The sequence below is a fragment of the Bemisia tabaci genome, chromosome 5 (genome assembly GCF_918797505.1).
Source record: "Bemisia tabaci chromosome 5, PGI_BMITA_v3".
Taxonomy (NCBI): domain Eukaryota; kingdom Metazoa; phylum Arthropoda; class Insecta; order Hemiptera; family Aleyrodidae; genus Bemisia; species Bemisia tabaci.
In genome coordinates, this window is record NC_092797.1 from 20,111,373 (window position 1) to 20,134,212 (window position 22,840).

General features: G+C 41.9%; 1 protein-coding gene across 1 annotated transcript in view; it reads left to right on the forward strand.

The window, feature by feature from the left end:
* Positions 1 to 22,840, forward strand: part of dsx-c73A (doublesex cognate 73A) — a 121,150-nt gene that overhangs the window by 1,142 nt on the left and 97,168 nt on the right. The window contains exon 2 of the mRNA XM_072300398.1: positions 5,301 to 5,844. Coding sequence (XP_072156499.1) covers positions 5,512 to 5,844 — 333 coding nt within the window. The 5' untranslated portion in view covers positions 5,301 to 5,511. The remainder of the gene's footprint in view (positions 1 to 5,300; positions 5,845 to 22,840) is intronic.

Sequence of the window (22,840 nt, forward strand, 5' to 3'; positions counted from 1 at the left end):
AAAAGTGCAATACGTAATTTATGAATCGCTCCCCCTTTTTTTTTTAATGTTATCCACTTTATGAGTGATGCATTTAAATAATGTAGGCGACTCGTACTTGAATCTGCTTCTGGAAAGAAAATTATACTTATAATGCTCAGCCCTACTTTCGACCAAATGACCGCGGCCCGAGGAAGGCCGAATCCGTTTTGTTGATACTGCTATGTCGTTGGGTTGCATTTTATTATCTTGAATACGATTAAAACTCGTACTGATCTAAACTTAAGATAAGAAAAAATACGTACTACGGAAACAAATTTCTGAATAGGTAATGCGGTGCTTTTTATTTGTTTTCTCATCAACATTTTTCGGTGGATACAATGCATACGACAAACCTAATCCAAATTTTTATAATTAACTGTTTTTGACAGGAAAATAATGTTCATAAATTAAATAACGGGATTATCAGGAGATTTACGACTCGACTGATAAATAAGGAGCAAGATTTTATCAAGTGGACTGGAAAAGCTGAATTTCGGAGGTGAAAATGCGATGAAAGTTGCGATATTGTGCTTTGAGATGGTTCATAGAGACCAAGGCATGTAGAGACACTTCTGCAGTCAATGGACTTGAATGAAAAGATTAATAAAACAAAGTTATGAAGTATAATATTTGAGATAGTACAGTGCAGCCTTGAAATTTTTTTAAATATTGGGAACCTTCTTTAAATAATTGTGTCTTAATGCGTTGATCAACTCGCTTTTGTCGATGCGTCTATTTTTCTAGCGCTGCGTTAAAGTCTCTGACGTGAATCCTGCTCGTGATTTTGCCTTATTGGCAATCTCTCGTGTGGTTCGAACAGCGTGAGCAAGTTTTTTAGTTTAAGACGTTGAAGTCGGGATGTTGAGGGCTGAGCAAGTAGTGTTTCTCACCTGAACTGTAATGGTTTTCCTCAAAAATAAAGTTTTTGTTTTTGGTAAAAATAAATCCGACTTACCAGTAACAGCTTAGTCAAACAAACGACAACAAACAATTTGAAACAATTCTCTTTTCTTCTTCTTCTTTCTCTTCTTCTTATCTTCTTCTTTCTCTCTCTTCTTCTTATTCTTCTTCTCTCTCTTTCTTATACTTCTTCCTCTTTCTTAAACCTCTTTCTTTTTCTTCTACTTCTCTCTCTCTCTTCCTCTTTCTCCGTTCCCTTTTATTCTTCCTCTCTCGATTCCTCTTTTTCTTTCTCGTTTCTTTCTATTCCTCCTCCTTCTTTTTTCCCCATTTTCTGCTCTATTCTCTTTTTATCTCCTTCTTATTTTATCGCATCTGCAACAAATTAGCGGACAGTGGCTGTCTGAGTATCGCATGAAGAATGATTTTACTATTCAACGCAACCTTAAGAGAGGTTGTGTTGCCTACACTAAAAATTGAAGGCAAACTGACATGACGCTAAAGTAACCTCTTTTTGTGTGGTAAAAAGCTGTCATTCGCCAGCACTCTGAGTAAGTGTGTCATTTTATTTCATGATGATATCATTGTTTGACCACTTGGGAGCTGCCTAAACTAAATATTGAAGGCAAACTGATATGGCGTTAAAGTAACCTCTCCCGGTTTGGTAGAAAGCTATTTTTTTTCATGTGTTTCGCGTGAGCTCGTCATTTCATGATGATACCACTATTCGACTGCATGTAAGCTCGTGTTGCCTATACTCAATTTAAAGACGAACTGACATGGCACAAATGTAGGTAATTTTCCACCGTTTTGTAAAAAAAACTATTTTTTATACGCGTTCCGAGTAAGCGTGCAATTTCAATATGCAATATCACTTTTCCACTTCTTTCTCGGTTCTTCTTTCTCGTTTATTCTTTCTCGTTTCTTTTACCTCGTTTCTTCCTTCTCGTTTCTACTTTCTCTTTTCCTCTTCTTTCTTCGTACTCTTGTCACATTCTCCATTTCTCGTTTCTGCCTCCTTTTCCCCTGCTTTTCTACCTGTTCTTTTTACCCTTTCCCTTTTTCCTTTCCTCTTCATTTCCTTCTCCTTCCTCTTCTTCTTAGCTCTCTCTTCTTCCTCCTTTTTATCTCATCTTCTTCTTCCCTATCTTCTTTTCCGGTTTCTTCCCTTTATCTTACTCTGTTTTTATCTCTCTCCTCTTCTTCTTCCTCTTCTCGTCTTTTTTCTCTTTTTCACCTCCTCATTCTTTCTCCATCGTCCTGCTCCGTCCTCTTCCACCTCTCTCAGTTTCCGCCTCCTCCTTCTCCCTCTTTTTCTTTCATCTTTCTCCCCTAGTTCTTTTCATATTCTTCTCATGTTATTGTGGCTAGAACAAATTTGCCGACAGAGACCGTCTGACTGATATAATATGGACTTCATTTTGCAATAAGGAATTACTATTTCTGGCTCATTTTGGAAACGACGTATGTGCCATTATATTCTGAATGCAGATAGATGCTTTTATAGAAGAGTCATAAATTGTGGATCCTTGGTGCAAATCGAAGTCCGTATAAGTGATTTTTATAAAAATACAATGCATCAGAAAAGGAAGAAAAGCTTGGTTTTGCAACTCGGAACACTGCCTCGATCCATACACAAAATTTAAAATATGTCAATTGTATATGCTATCTTTCAATGAATAGCTTAATTTGAATTATTTGATTTTTTTTATAAGAGGGAAGTTTAAACAGATTCTAATGTGAACATCGATGTCTCGCATATGAATTGACCTTAGAAATTTTCAGTTTGTCGATCGTGTTCAGGGCAAAATTTTAATGAGAACTCATGTTTTGAGGTGTGTGCTGTGTTTCTAATTTGTGTCCTGTCTAGTGGTTTATTGTAGAGTGACACAACCTTGAAAGCACTGCATGTACTCAGGAGAAAGCCTCATGAATATTGCGAGCCGGACAAGATTTTGTTACCGAGCCCGTCATATCCGCATTATTTCCAATTATTTCACCTTTGATTTATGTGTGATTATCCGTAAGAGGTTTCTCAAGTTCGCTTCAAAAAGATCAGAATCAATATTCATCAGAGAAAATCTTGTTCCAAGAGCGAGAGACAGGCGGACACGAAAAAAAAAAAAAAAGATTTGACCTCTCTGTAACTATCTCCTCATGAAAGTCTGCATGAAGGAGCAACCAATCTCACCTATTATACGATATTATCAATATGATGATTCACAAAAGACTTTTTAATACTACTACACCTGTAGAAGTTTTTTTTTGAAAGCAGAAAGCCCTCTAAAATTTGAAATTCAAATTCCACCGATCGAGTGTAGCGCTGGAAAATGTACATTATTGGGTTGGTTCAAATATCTTTAACGCTTTTTAGACTTTTTGTCCCTACCATAGGCATACAAAAAGTGATAAATCTAAGGGGAACTCAACTTTTGACGGCGATGCTCTTTAAATTCATCATGAATATAACGTGGTCCAGTTAGTTGTGGCGGCAAAAAATGATTATGAAAATTTAAAGCTTTATTTTATTTGAATTTAAGTTGTCCTTCAGAGTCTATACGATATAGGGACAAAAAGTTGAAAAAAATTTTAAAAGTTATTTGAACCAACTCTATGCAACAATTCCTTATAAAACCTGTTGATATCTTGATTCGTATTACATATATTATTTCTTTAAGAAAGGTATCACTGAGAGACAAAGTTGTATCACATGAATCGTAGTGCGATGTTGTGTATTGGAATTGGTAATTGATTCATGTAAACGTACTTTAACGGTTGACGTGACGGCACCGGTACCCCAGGTCTATGCAACCAAACTCTTCCTATTGCATGGTCACCAAACTTTTTTCCCGCAATTTCATCATGGGCGGAACTTGGAACTTTCTGCGTCAGGAGGGCACCTCTTCATGGGGAGTCTGAGGGGCACAGAAAGAAACCCCAATCGATATAGAGCTTTAGCAACTGCAAAGGGAGGTTCGGAGGACTTCCACAACTGTGAAGGGAGGTCCACGGGGTCTCCTTGGAAAAATTTTGAAACTTATGCGTGTCATGCAATTATTTAGTAAACTCCATAAACTTTTCTGGAGGGAGCTGAGTAGCGATCTCTCCGAGGAAAAGGGCAGAGGTAGGCCCCCTTCATCCCCCCATAGTTCCGCCCACGAATTTGAATCAAGTTTAAATTTCGGCCACATGAACCGAAGATTACGGCGAGTACAGAACAACTGTGACTCATATCGTCGTTTTTCTCACGAATGGACGTAACTCTATTTCAATGTTGCCAAATTTCTCCTCGCGAATTGCGTATTAACGAAGAGAATCTTGGGCATTTCTAACATTTCTAACCAGTGAAAATTTCACTGGTCTCCCCTCAGATCTCATGTAAAAATCAGAGAAATTTTGGATACAATTTGCAAAGGTACATGTGTGTAAAAAAATTAATTGCTTGAGTGAATCTGGCAACCTTTGAATGGAGTTACGTTCCCTCATACGGGAAACAACGTAATGACCGAACGTCCATCTCAGCTACTGCTCTCATTCCATGTCCGTCAAAAGTTCCGGGAGTCGGAACTTTTTTGTTCCAATTTCTCCTACTCCATAACCGTCAAAATTTCTGGAATTCCTTTTTGATTGTTCAAATGTTCCAAGAACGATCCGGAAAATTCAAAAGATTCGGAACATTTCGTGAATGGACCACCAGACAAGGTACGGATTTCAACATTCTGGTACATGTTTCTGTAACTAAAATTTCACGTAGAACACGATGCGCACAACGAAAATTACCAGAAATCAACTCCTTACGAAGATATTTAATGATTCTTGATGCGTGAATTCAAACCACCCGCTCATGAAAACTCAATGCTCTACGTGATTCACATCGCGCGCTAAACGTTATCATGACAGTCTCTGCGATATAAAAATCTGGCAACCTCAATCTTGACGCTTTTGCTCAGCTATAGCAAATTGCTGATAGTTTGAACAACACATGGTGGGAAATGAACATTGCTCGATCGAGAAGCTTGCTGAAACCGTTGTAGTGCGCGATTTGACTCACGTAGAGCTTTGAGTTTCTTGTGAGCGGGCAGTTCAAATTCCTCGTAACCAATGTGAAATAAAAACGTTAATATCTTCGTTAGGAGTTGATTTCAGTAATTTTCGTTGTGTGAATCGTGTTCTACGTGAAGTTCTGGTTAAGAAACATGTATCAGATCGCTTAAATTCGTACCTTGTCTAGTGGTCCATTTCAAAAGTTTCGGGGAAAATTTAGGAAAATCTCAAAAGTTCCGGAAGTCGGAACTAGTTCCGGGAAATGGGAGCACTGACTCAGCATGTGTTTTCAAGTTGTGACTAATCCCGATCCGTTTGTTTCGTTTTGGTTGCAGGTACTGCTCCCCTCCCGAATCACCGCGAAACCGGGGATGACTCCCTCCGAGCGAAAATGACGAAAAGGAGGGCTCGAAAAAGACCTTGCGGACCCCGGAATCACCACGACTCCAATCAATGAGCAATGACGAACACTTCAGAGTCCAGAGCGTGACGCAGCATTCATAATCCTCGGTGTTGAGTTCCTAGAGATACGCCCGCCACTGTAAGATGAATCTCAGGGGGTTGAGCAGTCTGAACGCAGGGTTGATCATCGTCGCTATCCTTCTGCGATCCGCGCGTTGCGAGGGGGACGGGGTCGAGGGGGACGAGGGGATCGGGACGGAGGACTACTCCGTGACGGGGTACGAACCCGGGACCGCGGGCCCGGCGACCGAGTTCTACGTCGCGGAGACGAGTGAGACGACGACGACGACGGTTTCGACTTCTGGACCGAGCGCCTCGGATTCCGAGTCCGGGGAGACGGCTACCGTCTCGTACAGGGATGCCATGTCAATAAATTACTACCCCAGCAGGAGAGAGCGGCCGCCCAAAGAGAATGAGGTAAGTGTAAGTCGGCTATTTCCATCTTTATGGCGGGGGAACGTCCGTCTTTTATGCCCGCTTAACCATGAAACGCGCGGCGCGGCGCACGGTGGACCTAGAGTCCCTTTATACTGAGAGTCAAGACAATTTGAATCCATTTCTGATTGGTTCCCGTATTTTAGGCCTCCACAGTGTCACAAACGGGAATAAAGATTACATTTTCACCAATTGCAAATATTATAATCTGGAATGGACCAGGGAATTACGGGTTCGGCAAGGAACAAACGGAATGAGAGGAGGAACGGAGAGAGGCATTTGAGAATGGGCCGATCAAAGATTACGAAAAACGTTCAATTTCTGTAATCTTTATTCCCGTTTGTGACATCCATGAGCCGAATTGTCTTGACTCTCAGTATAAAGGGACTCTAGGTGGATCTAGAGTCCCTTTATACTGAGAGTCAAGACAACACCCCCCATGGAGTCACAAACGGGAATGAAGATTACAGAAATTGAACGTTTTTTGTAATCTTCGATCGGCCCATTCTCAATTTCCTTTCTCCGTTCCTTCTCTCGTTCCGTTTGTTCCTTGCCGAACCCGTAATTCCCTGGTCCATTCCAGAATATAATCTTTGCAATCGGTGACAATGTAATCTTTATTCCCGTTTGTGACACAGTGGAGGCCTAAAATACGGGAACCAATCAGAAATGGATTCACATTGTCTTGACTCTCAGTATAAAGGGACTCTAGGTGGATCCAGTCGATCAGAGAGGTCGGACATTATATTTTCGACTAAAACCGCACATTTTGATATCTCATTCGTCGCATTTTAAATTATGAGGGATGTTTCTAAAGCAAATTTCACGAAGAAATCAACGGAAACACTTTTAAAACCTCAAATTTTTGTATGAACGGAGTTAAAAGCGTTTAAAGTTTCCAAATTTTGTCCGACCTCACCTATTGCCTCGATCCATTGTGCGGCGCGGAGTGGAGCGTCCTCATCCGTGATCCAAAAACCCCGCTTCACTGCATTTGATGGGCGCCGGGATGGAGGCCAAGGTCATGGTCCAATCCAGCGCACCCATCCCGTCAGCTTGGCTCAACGCTCTCAAGTTGCCCTTGTTTCTCGTCGGAGGATCGGACGTGCTGAAACCACCCTCAACTTTCAAGTTCAAGGGACTGCATTTTGCAATAAAGAACTACGATTTCGAGATCATCCATAAAATCACGTATCTACATAGGGAAACTAATAACCAGAGACAAGAGACCCTCCACTGGCCTCCTAGCGACAGGTGGAAGCTTTTACTTTCGGGCTTTCAACAATTCCTTATGGACAATTATTAGGGAGCAACAGTCATCACCCTATTATCGGCTGTTGACTTACCTACATGGTCGATGATGAGCTTCGGGTGACGTCATGAGCCAAACAAGTTTCCTAAACTTCGGCCATTTTCGGCTTGTTTGCGAAACGAAACTGCCAACACGTTGTTAAACATCAACCATGTAGGTAAGTCAACAGTAGAATGCTGAAGTCCCGAAAGTAAAAGCTTCCACCATGACCAAGGTACTAGTGGAGGGTCTCTTGTCTCTGCTAATAACACAGACTAATAACCTAACCTAGACGTTGTTTCTCAAATGAGCCAGAAAAAGTAGTTTCTTAATGCAAAATGCAGTCCATTTATGTATTTGTCACTTTCCACCGGAAAAGTGCACTCGGTGTAGCAATTGACGAGATCGAGCCATGTCGACGGTGTAAGTCGGTAGTCTCATATCTCGTTTGCGGTGTCTGAAAATCTCCGCCTCTATGTTATTCTTTTAAAGGAGAACAAATTGACATCATTCCTTGAAGCTTTTGCAGAATTTTCTTCGGGCAGAGAAGAATAATCAAGGCAGTTTTAAAGAATTGCCGTTGAGTAGTTTTCCGTTTAGAAAATAAAGTATGGCCGGAAGTCTGCGACGTCGCAAAGCGAGTTATGTGATTGCCGACTTACACCGTCGATATGTATCATTGCGTGAACATATACGACGCACTTCAGGCTGTTAATCCGAGAAGAAACTGAGAATTCGCAGAACCGAGTTTGAAAACCCGGATGAAACCAAGTTTTCGGAATATTTTTGATCGCAATGTTTTACGAAGAGCCATTTTGGTTGAACTTGTTGTAAAACGCGAATAGAGGACAATTCTAACATGCTGAGGAAGAATTATCCTTCTAGCTAAGTAATTACAATATCAGCCGGCCCTGCATTATTTTTACAGTCAGGAACCATTGCAAGTGCAAACATTTTTTTCGTATGCTTTTCGAGCCTTTACCGCGACATTCCGCCAGAATTTTCAGGTGTTGCTTCATACCTTCTTGCCCTGGGATTTTCTGAAGTGTTTCTCATGTGCGCAGAGATTTCTATTTTTGAGGTACTTTCAAAACTGCAAGTTAAGAAGATTTCAGAGAACGTCTTGCAATTTCTTCCGAAGAATTAGCGATCAGAAATCTTGGAGAGATATGCAGACGTTAAGAGTAAAAAATCAGGCTCAGCTGTCAATGGGATTGCGTATAACAGAAATCCATTAAGTTACAGAGGAAAGGGTAGTAATTTACAAGTCCCACTGTAAGCTAAAAAAAAAAAAAACAGGGATGCTAGTCTGCAGGGCTCCAAATCCTAAAAAGGGCCCCATGACCCCCAAAATTTCAGTCTTAAGGTCTCTCTAAATCCGTCTTTTAGATTTTGAAAGCCCTTGGAGGATCTATAATAAAAAAAAACACGCAGGGGGGCCGGAGTGCTACAGCATCCTTGTAACCCGGCTGGTCCGGCTCTGGTGAAAGGTGTTCTAAATGTAGAGTTAAGGTTGAATTTTCGCACGTATAAGGAGTGGCGAAAAACAAATTTAAACCTCTTTTTCTCCGGTACAACAAATTCAATTTGGTTCCTTTCCATCATTTCAGCGACTTCTCCTCGCATGCTAAAACTATCCCTTGGTCATACACGAGTTCACATCGTAACGACGGCTGATGTCGAAATGTTACGGATAGATTTCTCTCGCTTAACGCTGTCCTGAAAAGCTGGCCGCGGCGCTATGCTGCTGTGCAGGATTGTAAAACCGGAGAATGATCCGACGAGGCGACCATAAGAACAGAAAATAATAGCAAATAAAAACAAGGGAAAATCAGGATCCCATTCGGAAACACAATGAAAATATCGGCGAGCACATAAAAATTAATTCGATCCGCGGATTCGGAAGGGAGAGGGGGAGAAAGGGGTAAAGGGGGGGGGGGGACGCTCGAGGTGCTGAAATTATGTTGCTCCGCGCCGCAACAGCTACCTAATTCTCACCGGTGTGATGCCCTGTGCAGAATTCGCTCCGCACAGGGAGCTGAACTTATATTTTCTAACTCCTCTGGTTAAGAATATCTCCGAAGAAGGGGTGCACACCCGGGGTATTTTGTTTTATTTTAATCAATTTTATATTTCTTATACTGCCTGTTGCCTCATATATTTCGACGGTGTAAGTCGGCAATCACATAACTCATTTGCGGTGTCTGAAAATCCCCGCCTCTATGTTATTTTTTTAAAAAAAGAACAAATTGACATCATTCCTTATAGTTTTTGGAAAATTTTCTTCGCACAAAGAAGAAAAATCACGGCAGTTTTAAAGAATTGCCGTTGAGTAGTTTTCCGTTTAAAAAATAAAGTATGACAGGAAGTCTGCGACGTTGCAAACCGAGTTATGTGATTGCCGACTTACACCGTCGATTTGTGACGTATACAGGGAAAGGAACCTAATACAACTACATTTTGCAAACTGAAACGTACTACAACTGCGTACGCGCAAACGTACAACGTAGCTCATTATGGAACAACGTCTATACCATTAGTTTTATTGTTACGAGTACAAGTGTTTTTTATGGATGAGCCAGAAATTGTAGATTCTTATCGCAAAATTTAGTCCAGTTAGAGATACCAGCGTATAAAGGAGTGTTTTTGGATGCAATATATTTTAGTGATCTTTTTTTTCAGAACACGAGAGAATTTTCCCGTGGAGTATCAAAATCCTATTTTTAGCATAAGTTAATGAACCCAAGTAGCATTTTTCGACGGAATAATTGCGATATTTTGAAATTAAATTGCGAATTTTTTTTTACAATTTCTTGGCTATAAAATCGCTAGGATCATCAATATCCGAGCGATTATCCTCGATCTTGTTGCAATTTTATCTATGTAAAATCGCGTCCGATAAAATCGAAATTTTATTTCAGTTTATCACGATTTTTTGATCGATAATATTGCGCTAAACCGCCGTCGATTTAATCGCAATTTTATTGCAAATTTATGCGATAAAATCGCAATGTATCGCAATTTTATCCGAAAATATCTGCAAACTTTTTGTGACTTTCAAAACTATCAAAATAAATCCGCAAATTTTGAAACATCGCAATTCAAATTCGCGTGCTCGTAATTGCGTTATCAATGAATCTTCAATAGGGAAAAATGAAGGCATAATTCGAGCATCCGAGTTTTGGCCGAGGAAACTCCGTTGACTACCCACCTTGTGTTGTGCATCAGTTAAGTATCAGATTTACTACCGTTCGAGCGGAGATCGCGCCCGGAGCACCTAGAAACTCGGAAAAAATTGACTTTAATTTGTGTCATTGGATGGTAACCGATAAGACGGCAATGCTCCGTTGCGGCGACTTAGCATCGGGGAAACTACTGAAAATCTAATTGCCGGAGCAACGAAAGATCTGACATTTTTTTTATGGTCGGAAAAGAATCCGTCGAGACGGACAACCTGGTAGCAAACCGTTTTTTCAGGAACTCGACCCGCTAGATCTCGCGAGTAACTCTCCGCGCGCATTCCTTCAGAAAAAAGCCAACGTCTGTTATAGGAAGGAATATGCAATTGACGGGATAATGATTGCAGCACCCTGATCATTGAGTCGCGTTTATCAGTAATCGCGGTTATCCGGACTAAATTGCCGGTTCAGACTTGGCAATTGGACGCATTTCTATCAAACGGAACTATGTGCGTCATGACGTGAGCCCTGGTATGCATATATTTTTATGGGTTCCAGAGCTCATGTCTTGATGCACATAGTTCCGTTTGACAGAAATACGTCCAATTGCAACTCACGACAGGAAAAAATATCGGGGGGGAAGGAGGGGGTTCGATGGAGTATCACTCACATAAGGTGGGGTGAGATTGAAATATGCATGAGCCTTATAAACAGATTCTCGTTCTCTTTTCAGAGACTGTGCCATCATTTATTTTATTGGCGGATTTTACCGTGATGATAATTTTTATCGTTAAGAATCGGAAATGAATCGAACATTGTTTTAATTTTGGAGTTCTATTATCCAGAACGATGAAACAATTACTTTCTGTCATAATTTTCAGGGCGATAATGTTTCTATCATCGTCAAGAATATTACCGTACATCTTCGAAGTAAATAAAAATATCGATGTAATAAATAACTACAACTCCATAATATTGATTTCACGGTACAACCATAAAAACAGCATAAAGAATTGAAAATAACGAACTTATTATTTTTTACCCATTTCACCATCATTATTATTCCTTTTCCATCCGTGCCACGAATGTACAAATAGTTTTAACTCCTATTTTTGGAGTTTTTGGAGCAAAAAGAGAAATGATAGGCTGCCGTCCAAAGTAAAATCCCGCATCTCTATTCAAAATTTTTCAATTTCGTTTCTTGAAAATGCTGGTATACGATTAAAATCAAAAAATATTCATCCTTTATTTATTTTTTAGTCAACTCTGACACACCGTTAGGAACTCAAAATGACAAATCGAAATCTTACGGTCATTAGGTTTTCTTGCTATAGAGCAGTACGTAAGGAAGAAAAACATACAATTTGGAATGGAGTTACGGCGCTTTTGCTGTAGAGGGCGGTAGGAATCTGCGAGTTGGATAGAAAACAATGATGGAAATGTAAATAACAAGAAGTTGAAGAAAAAATGACCGATGACCAGTTGCTCTTCCTCACATTAATGAATAGCTGAGTCGTTGAAATTCCATTCCAAAAAGCGAGCTGAGGCCGAAGATTGGTCCACCGGATAAGCGGGGGCTTTCATGAGGCATGAGGCAGGCCAGGGCCGGCGGGAAGTGTGGCGAGAAATGGGAAAATATGACAAGTCGAAAAATGATAATCATCTGAAAGCGGGGAGCGAAGACGAGGTGGCTTTGGAAGTGCGAGTTTTTATTGGTAAAAAGCGGTCAAATTGCCTTTTACCCGCGCTGTTGCTCCACGAAAGTTTTGCTGAGTAATGATCCGGCACTTTTACTTGTTCCACTATTAGAGACAAGCAGAGTATGGAGGGCGAACACGATAAAACTGCAAGAGTGAGAGCCGAGCCCGGCGGAGGCAGTGAATGAACCCATCCCCATCTCCTCACCCGTTCAGCCCACATTACACACATACTTAGATAACATTCAGCTTTTATGAGACCATGGCTTAGGTTTGACCCACAGGCCCCGATCCTAATTCACTGCCAACTCAGCTTAGGGTGATTCCAGATCGAGAGTGACATTTACTGTAATCCGATAGGTGGTGTTTGCTGTGAAAATTCAAGCATTTCGCTTTCAACGAGTTCCTTTCGCTAGTTCCAGTCTACTGTTTTGAATATGTTGAGCATCGTCAGCAGAGGCGAAGTGTCGGATCAAGTGTACACTATCTTTCCGCAAAGGATGTAAATGGTCGAGGAAGTAGTTGTTTATGGAAATTCAGCATTTTCAGCGGATTAACGGGAGAACGGGAGAGAGGGATGGACGCAGTTCTCATTTTCAATTCATAAATGTAGAATTTAAGTTTTTGAAGGAAATCAGTGAAAATGAGGATTTTTTGGGGGCAGAAATAAATTGACTCAAAAAGTCAATGACCAACAATCCGTACATGCGTAAACACAAGCAGTAAACGCAAGAGATAATTTTTAAACCACGAAAAGATATTTCCACGGAATCTTAAATTCGGTTGTGCATTACATTTCGTAGTTTGATTAATTGATAGACGCGTTCGGCGTTCGGCGTTCAGCGTTCGGCGTTCGGCCGCTCCAAGGAAAAACACCGTATGAACATTCGAATGTTGAAAAATGTCTTTCGAAAAATGACGTATTTTTGAGGAAAGTTAAGTATGCTTTCTATTGAAAGCTTCAAATGATTGATATGAAATAGCGAGCAAACTTCACTGAATACAAAATTTTAATTACAAAATGTTGTATTGACACCTCGCTTATTCGTTTCCGTTTTCAAGGTGTTTTTTTCTATCCTTTCGTTTAAGTCTCCGAACTCGTACTGTCCGTGTTGTTCCTGAACATTTCCCCAGATAATCTGTGTTTTATCAAAGGAAATTTTGCAACAGCCGAAGGTTTTTGGGGTATTTTTCCTTTGTGAAGCAGCAAAGTTTTTCTCTTTAAACTACAATTCCTCCTTGTCACGGAATAAGAATGACGGTAATACATAAACTGTAACGGCAGTTGGAGCGCCGCGCCGCGTCGCTTGAAAACAAAACAGGTACAATATGGGTTGATAAACGACTCCTTCTCGTATAACATCTATTTGTCGATCTACAATCCTTGAATTGAGATGCAAAAGCAAAGATACATTTTTGATAAAATAATATAACAGATCACACAGTGAAATTGGCAAAATTTTGGTATAATTGATCATTTTAAAATGGACAAAACATAATGGAATGTAATTAAACCGAAGATTTCTTGGAGATTTATAGCTATACTTTGTATGTCCCTCCAGTGTTTCCGGGAAGGGGAGGAGATTAAACATAATGAAATAATAAAAATGAAATAAAATAAAATAAGAGGACGAAAAATAAATTACGCCCAACAGAGGAAGCGTGAGGGTCGTGAGAGAAGATAAAAAAGTTAAAGGCGCATCAGCATCACCCTTGATGCTGCACTTCGTCGCCTCTCTGACGTAAGGACGTATCTCAATCTCTACTTGAGCCCTGCTTCGCATATAAATCCGTGCTTTCTGAGGCTCACGAGAAAATCGAGCTACTCCCTCACGTCAGAGAAGCAACAATGTCTCGGTGCCCTCCACCCTCGCCGTCGCCGTCACCCAATGATAACCGTCGACGTCACGCGCCGGCGAGTCACTAATCGCATGAATCTGTCCCCATAAAATAGACGTCAGTAGGTCGAATTTTTACGTCCGAGTCGGAGACGCAATTATCATGGTCGTCGTCGCCGTCGAATCAAGATCAAAGTCGCACGAGAGATAAATCAGGGATTATTTGGAGTCATCGTAATTTCCAGGCTCCCTCCTTTTCGGACCATATTTTCCCACAAACGAGGTTGGAGTACGGGCGCACAAAGACACCGGGGACCCACTAATTTCTCCCGATTCTAACCTAGAATTTCATTGTCGATGGCCGCAACTCCAACTTTCGGTTGTCTCTGACAATTTTCTCCTCTTTTTCTCTTTGAGGAGGGGTCTCTTTCACTACTTATTGATTGATGAATCGATGCTCATCAAAATTGCAGCGTTGATTGGGATGGTTGATCTCCGGACTGGAGTTGATTCAATGCATCTTGGTTTACATTTGAAGGACTTTAAGAACAAGGCGCATAAGTGCAGTTTTTGAAAAAATTGAGATACAGTGGGCGCCGCTTATTAGAAACGTGGTTAATAGAATCGGCCGCATAATGGAATCATTTCTCGCGGAACGGACCGGCAACATCCAATTCCATACGAAATCCGCCGCGTATTGTGTTCGCCGGCCGCATATTGTGATCGGGAATCCGGAGCCTTATCAGCACTTACCTGGTGTGAGAGCTTATTTTTGTTGACAGACACACCTAATCAGTGCCTTCCGCGCGGTTATTAGACTCGCATCGCGTCCGTACAGTTCAGTGTTTCCCCATTTTAAAGTTTTATTGCCGTTTTTAAAGTTTTATTTTTTGACTGAAGCTATGGAGGCGGACTCAAGGAAACGTCGAAGAGACTTAACCACGGCAGAAAAGAAACAAATTCTACAGGATTACGACAAACTTTTGAATAAAAATCAGCGGGATGCTGCGCAGAAGTTACAAATACCGCAGTCTACTTTGTGTAAACTCGTAAAGAATCGGTATGAAATCGAGAAGAAGCCGGCTTATTAATATATTATTTATTATTACGGCTTTTAAATTTAGTGCGTGAGTGTGCGGGTGTTCTTAAGAGAAAACGAAGGCGTGCTGAACAAGGGACGGTCAACAGTCGGGACAAAATCATCGTGAGTAACTTCACTTTTTTTTTTTCGCTTTTTATAATCAGCCGTTTAATGTGATCAAAGTGGCCCGGCCCAAGTTGACCACAATAAGCGGCGCCCACTGTAATAATGATTTCATGTAATACTAGTCTCAATGCATATTATGTGAAAAATTATTCGCTCCCAAATTCCAATTTTTAAGCATCCAAAAGTCAGTTTGAACTTTCTTTCTGCCATAAGGATCTATGTAAGTTCGAATTTTTAAACACGCATTTCTCGAGATAGCAGAAGCTGCACTTATGCGCCTTGTCCTCCAAGCCCCTCATTTGAGGAATATTTTTGTAGCCTTTGAATGCTGGTATGAACGGACGCCAGGCTGATCAGTCCGATTGGTTTAACTGCGGCTGCAGTAACACGAAACATATTTCTGTGATTTTTATGGTATTAGTAGGAAATTTTAATAAATCAGATTTTTTGTTTTGTTTTTTCTTCAATGATACTAGTTGCTTGTTTCTGGGAGAAAGTTACAATATTTAATTCTAATTTTTGCTGACATGATGCGTTAAAGAGGAGCGTCTAAAACTTCCTAAGAATCGCGAAATATATTTCAGATATCCCTCCGAGCATCAATTCAAATGATGATCCAATGTCATAAAAGGGAATAATTAACATAAACGAACTTTTCCCCCTCCAAGTTTCAAGTCCAACAAAGTGATCTTCGTTGCCTCACCGGAATGTTTCAGAAATACACTGAAAAAACGAGATTAGGGCTGGGCCCTAGAATTGCTTCACCTCCACCGCCACAGGGGCAGGCGCAGGCCCTGCGCGGGTATGGCCCAGCCCTACCTGGACAGGGTCTGGCTCTTACCAAGTAGAGCTGAACCCTGCAGCAGGTAGATTTGGGCTCTACGCGCGCCGGGCCTGCCCCTATGGCGGTGGAGGTGAAGCAATTTTACCTACCCGGTTAGGGCTGGGACCTTCGGTGCAGGTACCAGCCCTAAACTCGTTTTTTCCGTGTATGAGAATTCTTTTTTGAAACATTGTGTTTTGAATCAAAATTTTATTCGGCTTAAAAATTTAAAAATTTTTTAATTTCTCAAAACGTCACGATAGGGTTTCTGCAAAATTATTATATTCATATTTAAAAAAAACAAGGTTCCGTGTACAATCTAGGAGTGTTTATGCTAAAAATACACGGAAAAAACGAGCTTAGGGTTGGGACCTACATGTTAGTGCTGGACACTAACGAGGGTTAGGTCAAATGGAGCCACCAAGTCAGAGTAGTGCTGGGCACTAAACAGCTCGAGGCTGGGTCACTAAGGAAGAAGTAGTGTCAAGCCCTAAAGTGACTTTGGAGCGAGCGTAAAATATGAAACGCCTCCGCCTGGAATCGAACTCGGGTTGCGCCGGTGGAAGACCAGCGCGTTACCACCAGGCTATGGTAACTCCGACGTCTCATGGGTGAATTTACACCTGTTAAGTGCAACTACGTCTCGCGGCATCTGATTAGCACTACTCATGTTCAGTGCCCACCTGTACTGCCTTCCGGTGTTAAGCTGTACAGCGCTTAGACGCCAGCCCTCAACTACTCCCCACTAAACGGCCAGTAGTGCTCAACACTAGTCTTGTTTTTTCCGTGTATCATATTCAAAGCAGCGAATATACACTCAAACTTTTCATTCATACATTTTCAAAATACATGTCTAATATTTGCTCTCAGCCATTAGACCTAGCCATTGGGCCTGGGATCAGCGGTAGATATTACATTGGTATGCAGAGGACTGTGAACATGTTGTCTGCAGAGTCGACTTGCGTTATGAATGAGTGAATCACCAATAGATTTATTTATTGACTCCAGTAAGCCATTATTTTGGAGTTGCTATTTTCATCGGCTCCCAGCGTTCACGCAGTTTTTAGATTTTCCTCACGGGAGAGGAAAGACATCGATTGTGGATTGAGCGTAAACGAGATTAGAGACTCATGGAAGTGCAGCGAGGCGTTTTCCGAAGCATGCAGTAATGCAGTTATTATCTTTAATTTCCTAAAGGGTTCACTCAACTGAGACTGCCCAGCGGTCATATATGTAGATTGTTGACGGTTAAAAATCAATATTATGAAGCATGAAGAATCGTTCGTGCTCCTGACATTCATGCGGCCAAGTTGGTTTTTTATGGTTTTTGTGGTTTCTCTCTCAGTCGAGCTGACCTGCTTTACATTCGGAATTTTCACTCGTCATAATGCGAATGCGTTGACTTTCAAGCACCAACGCATTTACAAACCAAAGCGGGGGTCTCTCATTTCCGTCCGAGGAATTATTCTTTCGTTACACTCGCATGGCGCGGGATGGCCGCCGTATCTGCTTCATATGGCACCAAATGCTCGATCGTGTCGCGAGGAAAATGACATTCCTTCTTCATAATTGTCTGCGGTTCCGGCTCCGATGCGTGTACCGCAGATTTTTAAACAAACCTCAGCGTCGAATTTAAATATTTGCTGCTCTTTAACTGTCTTGTTTTTCCTATTTTTCCTTAATGATTCCGACGTTGCGGTTAACTTTCCAATTCTCGCGAGGAAAATTTAGAAATGGAATGCCTGAGTGGAGACTGCAAGTCGGTTTTTCAGCGGTGGCACTCAGACCAATAAAGACAAATGATAAGATCACGATGTCAATGATGTGGCCACCGCCCCCTCATTGCATAGTTCTTTGTTCGTCGGTGGTATATTAATTGAGGGGCTTTGGAGGACAAGGCGCATGAGTGCAGTTCTTGAAAAATTGAGGTACTGATGATTTCAAGTAAAACTAGTTTTGCTGCATATTCTGTGAAAAATTCGCTCTCAAATTTCAATTTTCAAGCATCAAAAAGTCAGTTTGAAATTTCTCTTTACCATAGGGATCCGTGTAATTTCGAAACTTCAAACACGTATTTCTCGAAATAGCAAAAACTGAACTTTTGCGCCTTGTCCTTCAAGCCCCTCAATTTAACAAGCAAAAGAGGAGACTAATTGCATTATTTGGAGAGCAAAATAAAGAAAACTAGGCATATTCTTTAGAGAAGATGGTGCGGACAACAGGCCATGTAGAAAATGGCACTGTGAAGATTTAGGAAAAAGGTCCGGATGATCGATAAAAAGGCTAATGCTTATAATGACATATGGACTACATTTTGCAATTAGGAACTATAAATTCTGGCCCGGTTTAAAAACAACGAATGTGCCATTAGTTTCCCTATGCACATAAGTGTTTTTTCAGATGAGCCAGAATTTATAAGTCCAAATTGCAAAATGCAATCCATATAGAGGGCGAAAATCCGACTTTGTGTTCGTCTGTTGAAGTCGGTCTAAATAGCTTCCAATCTTTGATTTTTGTTGAGTTTCAGACCAAAAGTGGATTTACTGTTGTAAATTTTAATTGGACCGCGTTCAGTAGAAGGGAACCAAGCCACACCAGCTATTCCCAAACTCTACTGCTGGACAGTTCAATTTTTTACAAGAGAATGTTTGTGCGAATTCTTTGGAAGATGTTGAGAAATTTGCTTCGTACTAAGCAGACAATTCACTGAAATTTGTGAGAACATCCTCACAACCATCATATGTAAATACTTAAATTTAAATTAATAAAATTAAGTGTGGCAATAGCTGATGGGGCTTGGTTCCTTTCTAGTTTCTGCCTAACGCGGTCCATTTTTAAGTTTCCTGCGCAGAAGATATACACGGGGAGAGGGAGAGAGAGAGAGAGAGAGAGAGAGAGAGAAAAAAAAAATCTGTTTTAGCACCCAGGATGTCGAAAATGTGTCTGGTGATCCCAAGATACTACCTTCCCTGCCCCCGCAGTTAACTTTCCATCCTGTGAATGCAAATTCAACTGCTTGGGCAATCAAGGCAGCGTCTTAGGATCACCAGACACATTTTAGACATCCTGGATGCTGAAACAGCATATCACTTTTTTCAGCGCACATCGCACCTCAACTAAACTTTCCGAAAATGTCACTCGATTCCCTCTCGCTGAAATCTGTCCAATTCTACTCCTCTCAGCAGAATCAAAAGTTACTCAACAGGCTAATCACAACGATGACTTGAGTGCGATAACCTCTCCAGGAAGGGTAAACAGCATAAGTGTTAGAATTGGGGAGATGACAGCGTGACGTGCTGCGTCATGTTGGTGGAAGCCGGTCGACCTTGCTCCCGCCCCACCCCGCGCCGCGCCGGCCGCCCCGCAGGACGCGTGCCCCGAGAGCGGATGCAACGTTTAGGTGCACCGTGCGTCCGCTGCTTAATGCATCGCGACGGAAAGACTGCACTCCCGGCTCGCAATCCAATTTTCAGCCCGACATCGAATCGATTCGTATTTGGAGTAGGAGCACTTAATAGGACATGGACGGTCGCGGCGCCCGGAATGCTGCATGCTAAGAAGCGAGCACGACGGCAGACCGGAGTGGGGTGGGGGGACAGAGGGGGGACGGGAGGAAGGAGAAAATCGCTGGGTCGGGACACGAAAGAGAGACGGAGCAACGGGCCGAGGCCGGGGACGGCGAGGATGTTATCCATTCATTACACTCACCTGTGACAGTTGCATAAACTGCCGGAATTGGGTCAAGTTTTTGAGAGAGATGTTCCATTCCATCCAGCTAATTGCACGAGTCGTGTTCTTTTTATTTCCGCCGCGCGGCGCGGCCGCCACGCCGCGGACCCGCAATCGGACCAGGACGAGACGAAATTAGTTTCGTTGTGCATCGTGCTTTGTTTGTGGGTTATCGAGCGGGGACTGCGCCTGCGCCGAGGGTATCCGCCGGACTGCGCCTGCGCGGGCCGCCCGAATCGGATCCGACTCCTCAATTAGGAGCCACGAGGCAGGGCCAATCGGAATCGTGAAATTAATATTGCCACCGCGTCGTCACGCGGATTTTAATACCATGCTCGAGAGGTTGATGCTGTGCGCCGTGGCTGTTAACTAGTTACCCAGATTCGCACTCGGAAAAGCCGCCTTGATCCGCCTGCGCCTGCGCGTCCCCGTTCTCGAATTTTGGACGTTCTCTGCCGGCTAAGGAAAAACGCCGTACGAGCCTTCAAGCGTTGCCATATTTCCTTCAATAACCAATAAATTTACCGGGAAAATTCTGAATATTTTTTCCCCTTTTTTCGGACAATTTTGTTACCGATTTAATCTAAAATATAGGAAAATTTCAAGGAAAAATTCGCATAAGTTTCTTCAAAAATACATGTCTTACTCGGGGAAATTCGGCAACTCTCGAATGTTCATACGGCGTTCTTCCCTAGCACGGCAGTTCTGCCGGGCCGCCTCGCGAATACTCATTTTTCAGGAATGTAATTGGCGCAGTCGGTGACGCTTTGCCGTTTTTTAGAACAATAGGGGCGATGATGACACCCCTCGTATGATTTATTAGTTCATTGTTTGGGGACTCCGGCTCTTTGTACACCTCGAAAGAATTTTCAAGACTCACTCCACTTACCAAGGACTACATATTTGGCTGACTGTGAGCCGAACACACACACAAAATCATGTATTTTTCGAAATTAAGCCTCGGCGGATATAAGTGTGCCCCCCCCCCCTCTATTCGCTCGAAAAAACGGAGGAAGAAAAAGGGAAGAGAGAAAGAAGGAAGGGACGAAGGAAAGAATAATAAGGAAGGGAGGGCACTTAGATTCGGTGATTATTCATAACGACATTGACTCAAACTGCATATTAAATGCTTTAAAATTTTAAAAATTGTCTGGGGGCAGCCCCGCTTACCCTCCTTATGCCCCTCCCCTAAGTTCGAAGTGTCCGGATCCGCCTAAGAAACTGAGTGAGAATCTTCACTCAGGAAAGAAAGTATGTTTCAATGAAATAAGTCAAAACTCTGCCAACGAATCAAGGAGGCGGTTTTACAGATGGGCCGAGAAATCGCTTCCTTAATAAATTACGTTTTGCGGCTCAAATAGGAGACCATCGATCACAAACCGCCAAAACCAAACCTCATTATGCATAAAAAAATGTTGGGCGAAGACTTAGAATTGCATCGGTGTAGCAAGCAGCAGCATCCTTAATTTCTCATGCGTAAAAAAATAATGATTTTTCCGCCTATTTCATCCTCAGAAGATTTTAGTATAGCTCTCAATACAGCTCCCCAGCTGTCTTTACTAAAACTAGACGCGTGCGTGACTCTATGAGACATTTAGCACTTGCCATGAATTTTTCCTGTGACCATGTTTAGCCAGGGATCTACATCTTTTTGAGTCGAGTAACAAACAGAGAAGCCTGGAGACTTAAATGCAGCTATAGAACAGTAAACCATTCAACTCCCTGTTCGTCTAGTTCAGTCTGTTGGTCATGACACCCATGTCAATGAACATACTCTTGTCTAACACAAGGTCAGGGAACAGACAGGAACGCCTGGAGAGTGAGGGCTTGAACGTAGCTGTAGAAAAGTAAATTCACCTCATGACGTGCCAACTCACTATTCGTCCAGTCTAGTTGGACATAAAACTCAGATTTTTAGCAAATACTTTTTAGATCCGATCATGGTTCGGGTTGTGATTTGTTACTTTGATGGCGATTTTGACTTGTCAAAGATTTTCAGTATGGTGTGTACTGATGTGCATCAATGAGTTCTTTTATGTGCTGCAACGAAAGAAACGTCGATCTCTTCCCGAAGTCAAATCTGAGATGTTGAGGCCAGTAGCAGGTATTTCTGAAGGTATAGTATGTCAGGTATAGTAAGGCAGGTATGTCAGGGACCATACAAAAATTTATATGCTAGATTTCTGCAACTGGCGCAAAAAGAAGTGCAGTTGTACGAAGCCATATAGATTTACTTAATCGTTTATCCCAGTGTATATCCTCACATTATTTTTTTTAATGACCACACGGCAATTCCCTTATCTTCGGCCAAATGCCGCAACAGTTAGACCCCTAAAATTACAACTCAGATACCATCGAACCTAAACAATGAAATAAGACTGGGTGAGTTAGCGTTCGAATACGGATCGACTGCACTATTCTCCCGGAGGCGGACGGAAAAGCATCGGTTATGCATGGATCTCGGAATGAACAGTGCATCATATCCCATCAAGCACCGATGAGGATGCACTTCGTGCAATTTTATTTTTCATCAAATCTAGGTACTCAGCCATCTCCGGGTTGTCAGCTGCTCAGTAATTTTCCTTTGTTCAGCGCAGCTCTTTTTCAAAGAGAGTAAACGAATATCCACTTGAATTTCCAAGGAATGGGCAACATCGTGCCTCAGGCATACCGAGCTGATCGGTATTCTTCTCAATTATTTTCATACAGTACCCTAGCTGCCAAGTCATGCAAAGATGTATAAGATTAACCTACCGACAAGAAAGTATTCTCACCGCTGATGGAGGGTTTTAATGATGATGCCACGCTTCGATGCATCGCAGAATCAGCCTACGTCTTGTTCAAGCCTCTCTACCCTTAACTATCTCATTTGAGGAGCATGTTCCGTTTTTCTTATACTAAATTTCAACGGTCGTTTCCGTGTCAGGATAACACGAATGGTCAGCAGGCAGATTATTGAAATTGATAGGCAAAGCTATAGACAAAGAAGACGAAAGGAGTATGGAGGAACCCTATATGTGGAAGCGGGTGGTTGTAATGGACAAAGGAGGTAGGCAAGGACTATGACTAACGGCCACGAGATACCCTATTGTTGGTCCATCATTTTCTCCCTCAATCCGTGGAAACCACTCATTTAAATCAATAAGGTCGCTTCATACTTCCTATGTCTTCTTTGCCTATTGCTTTGTCTATCGATTTCAATAATCAGTCCGCA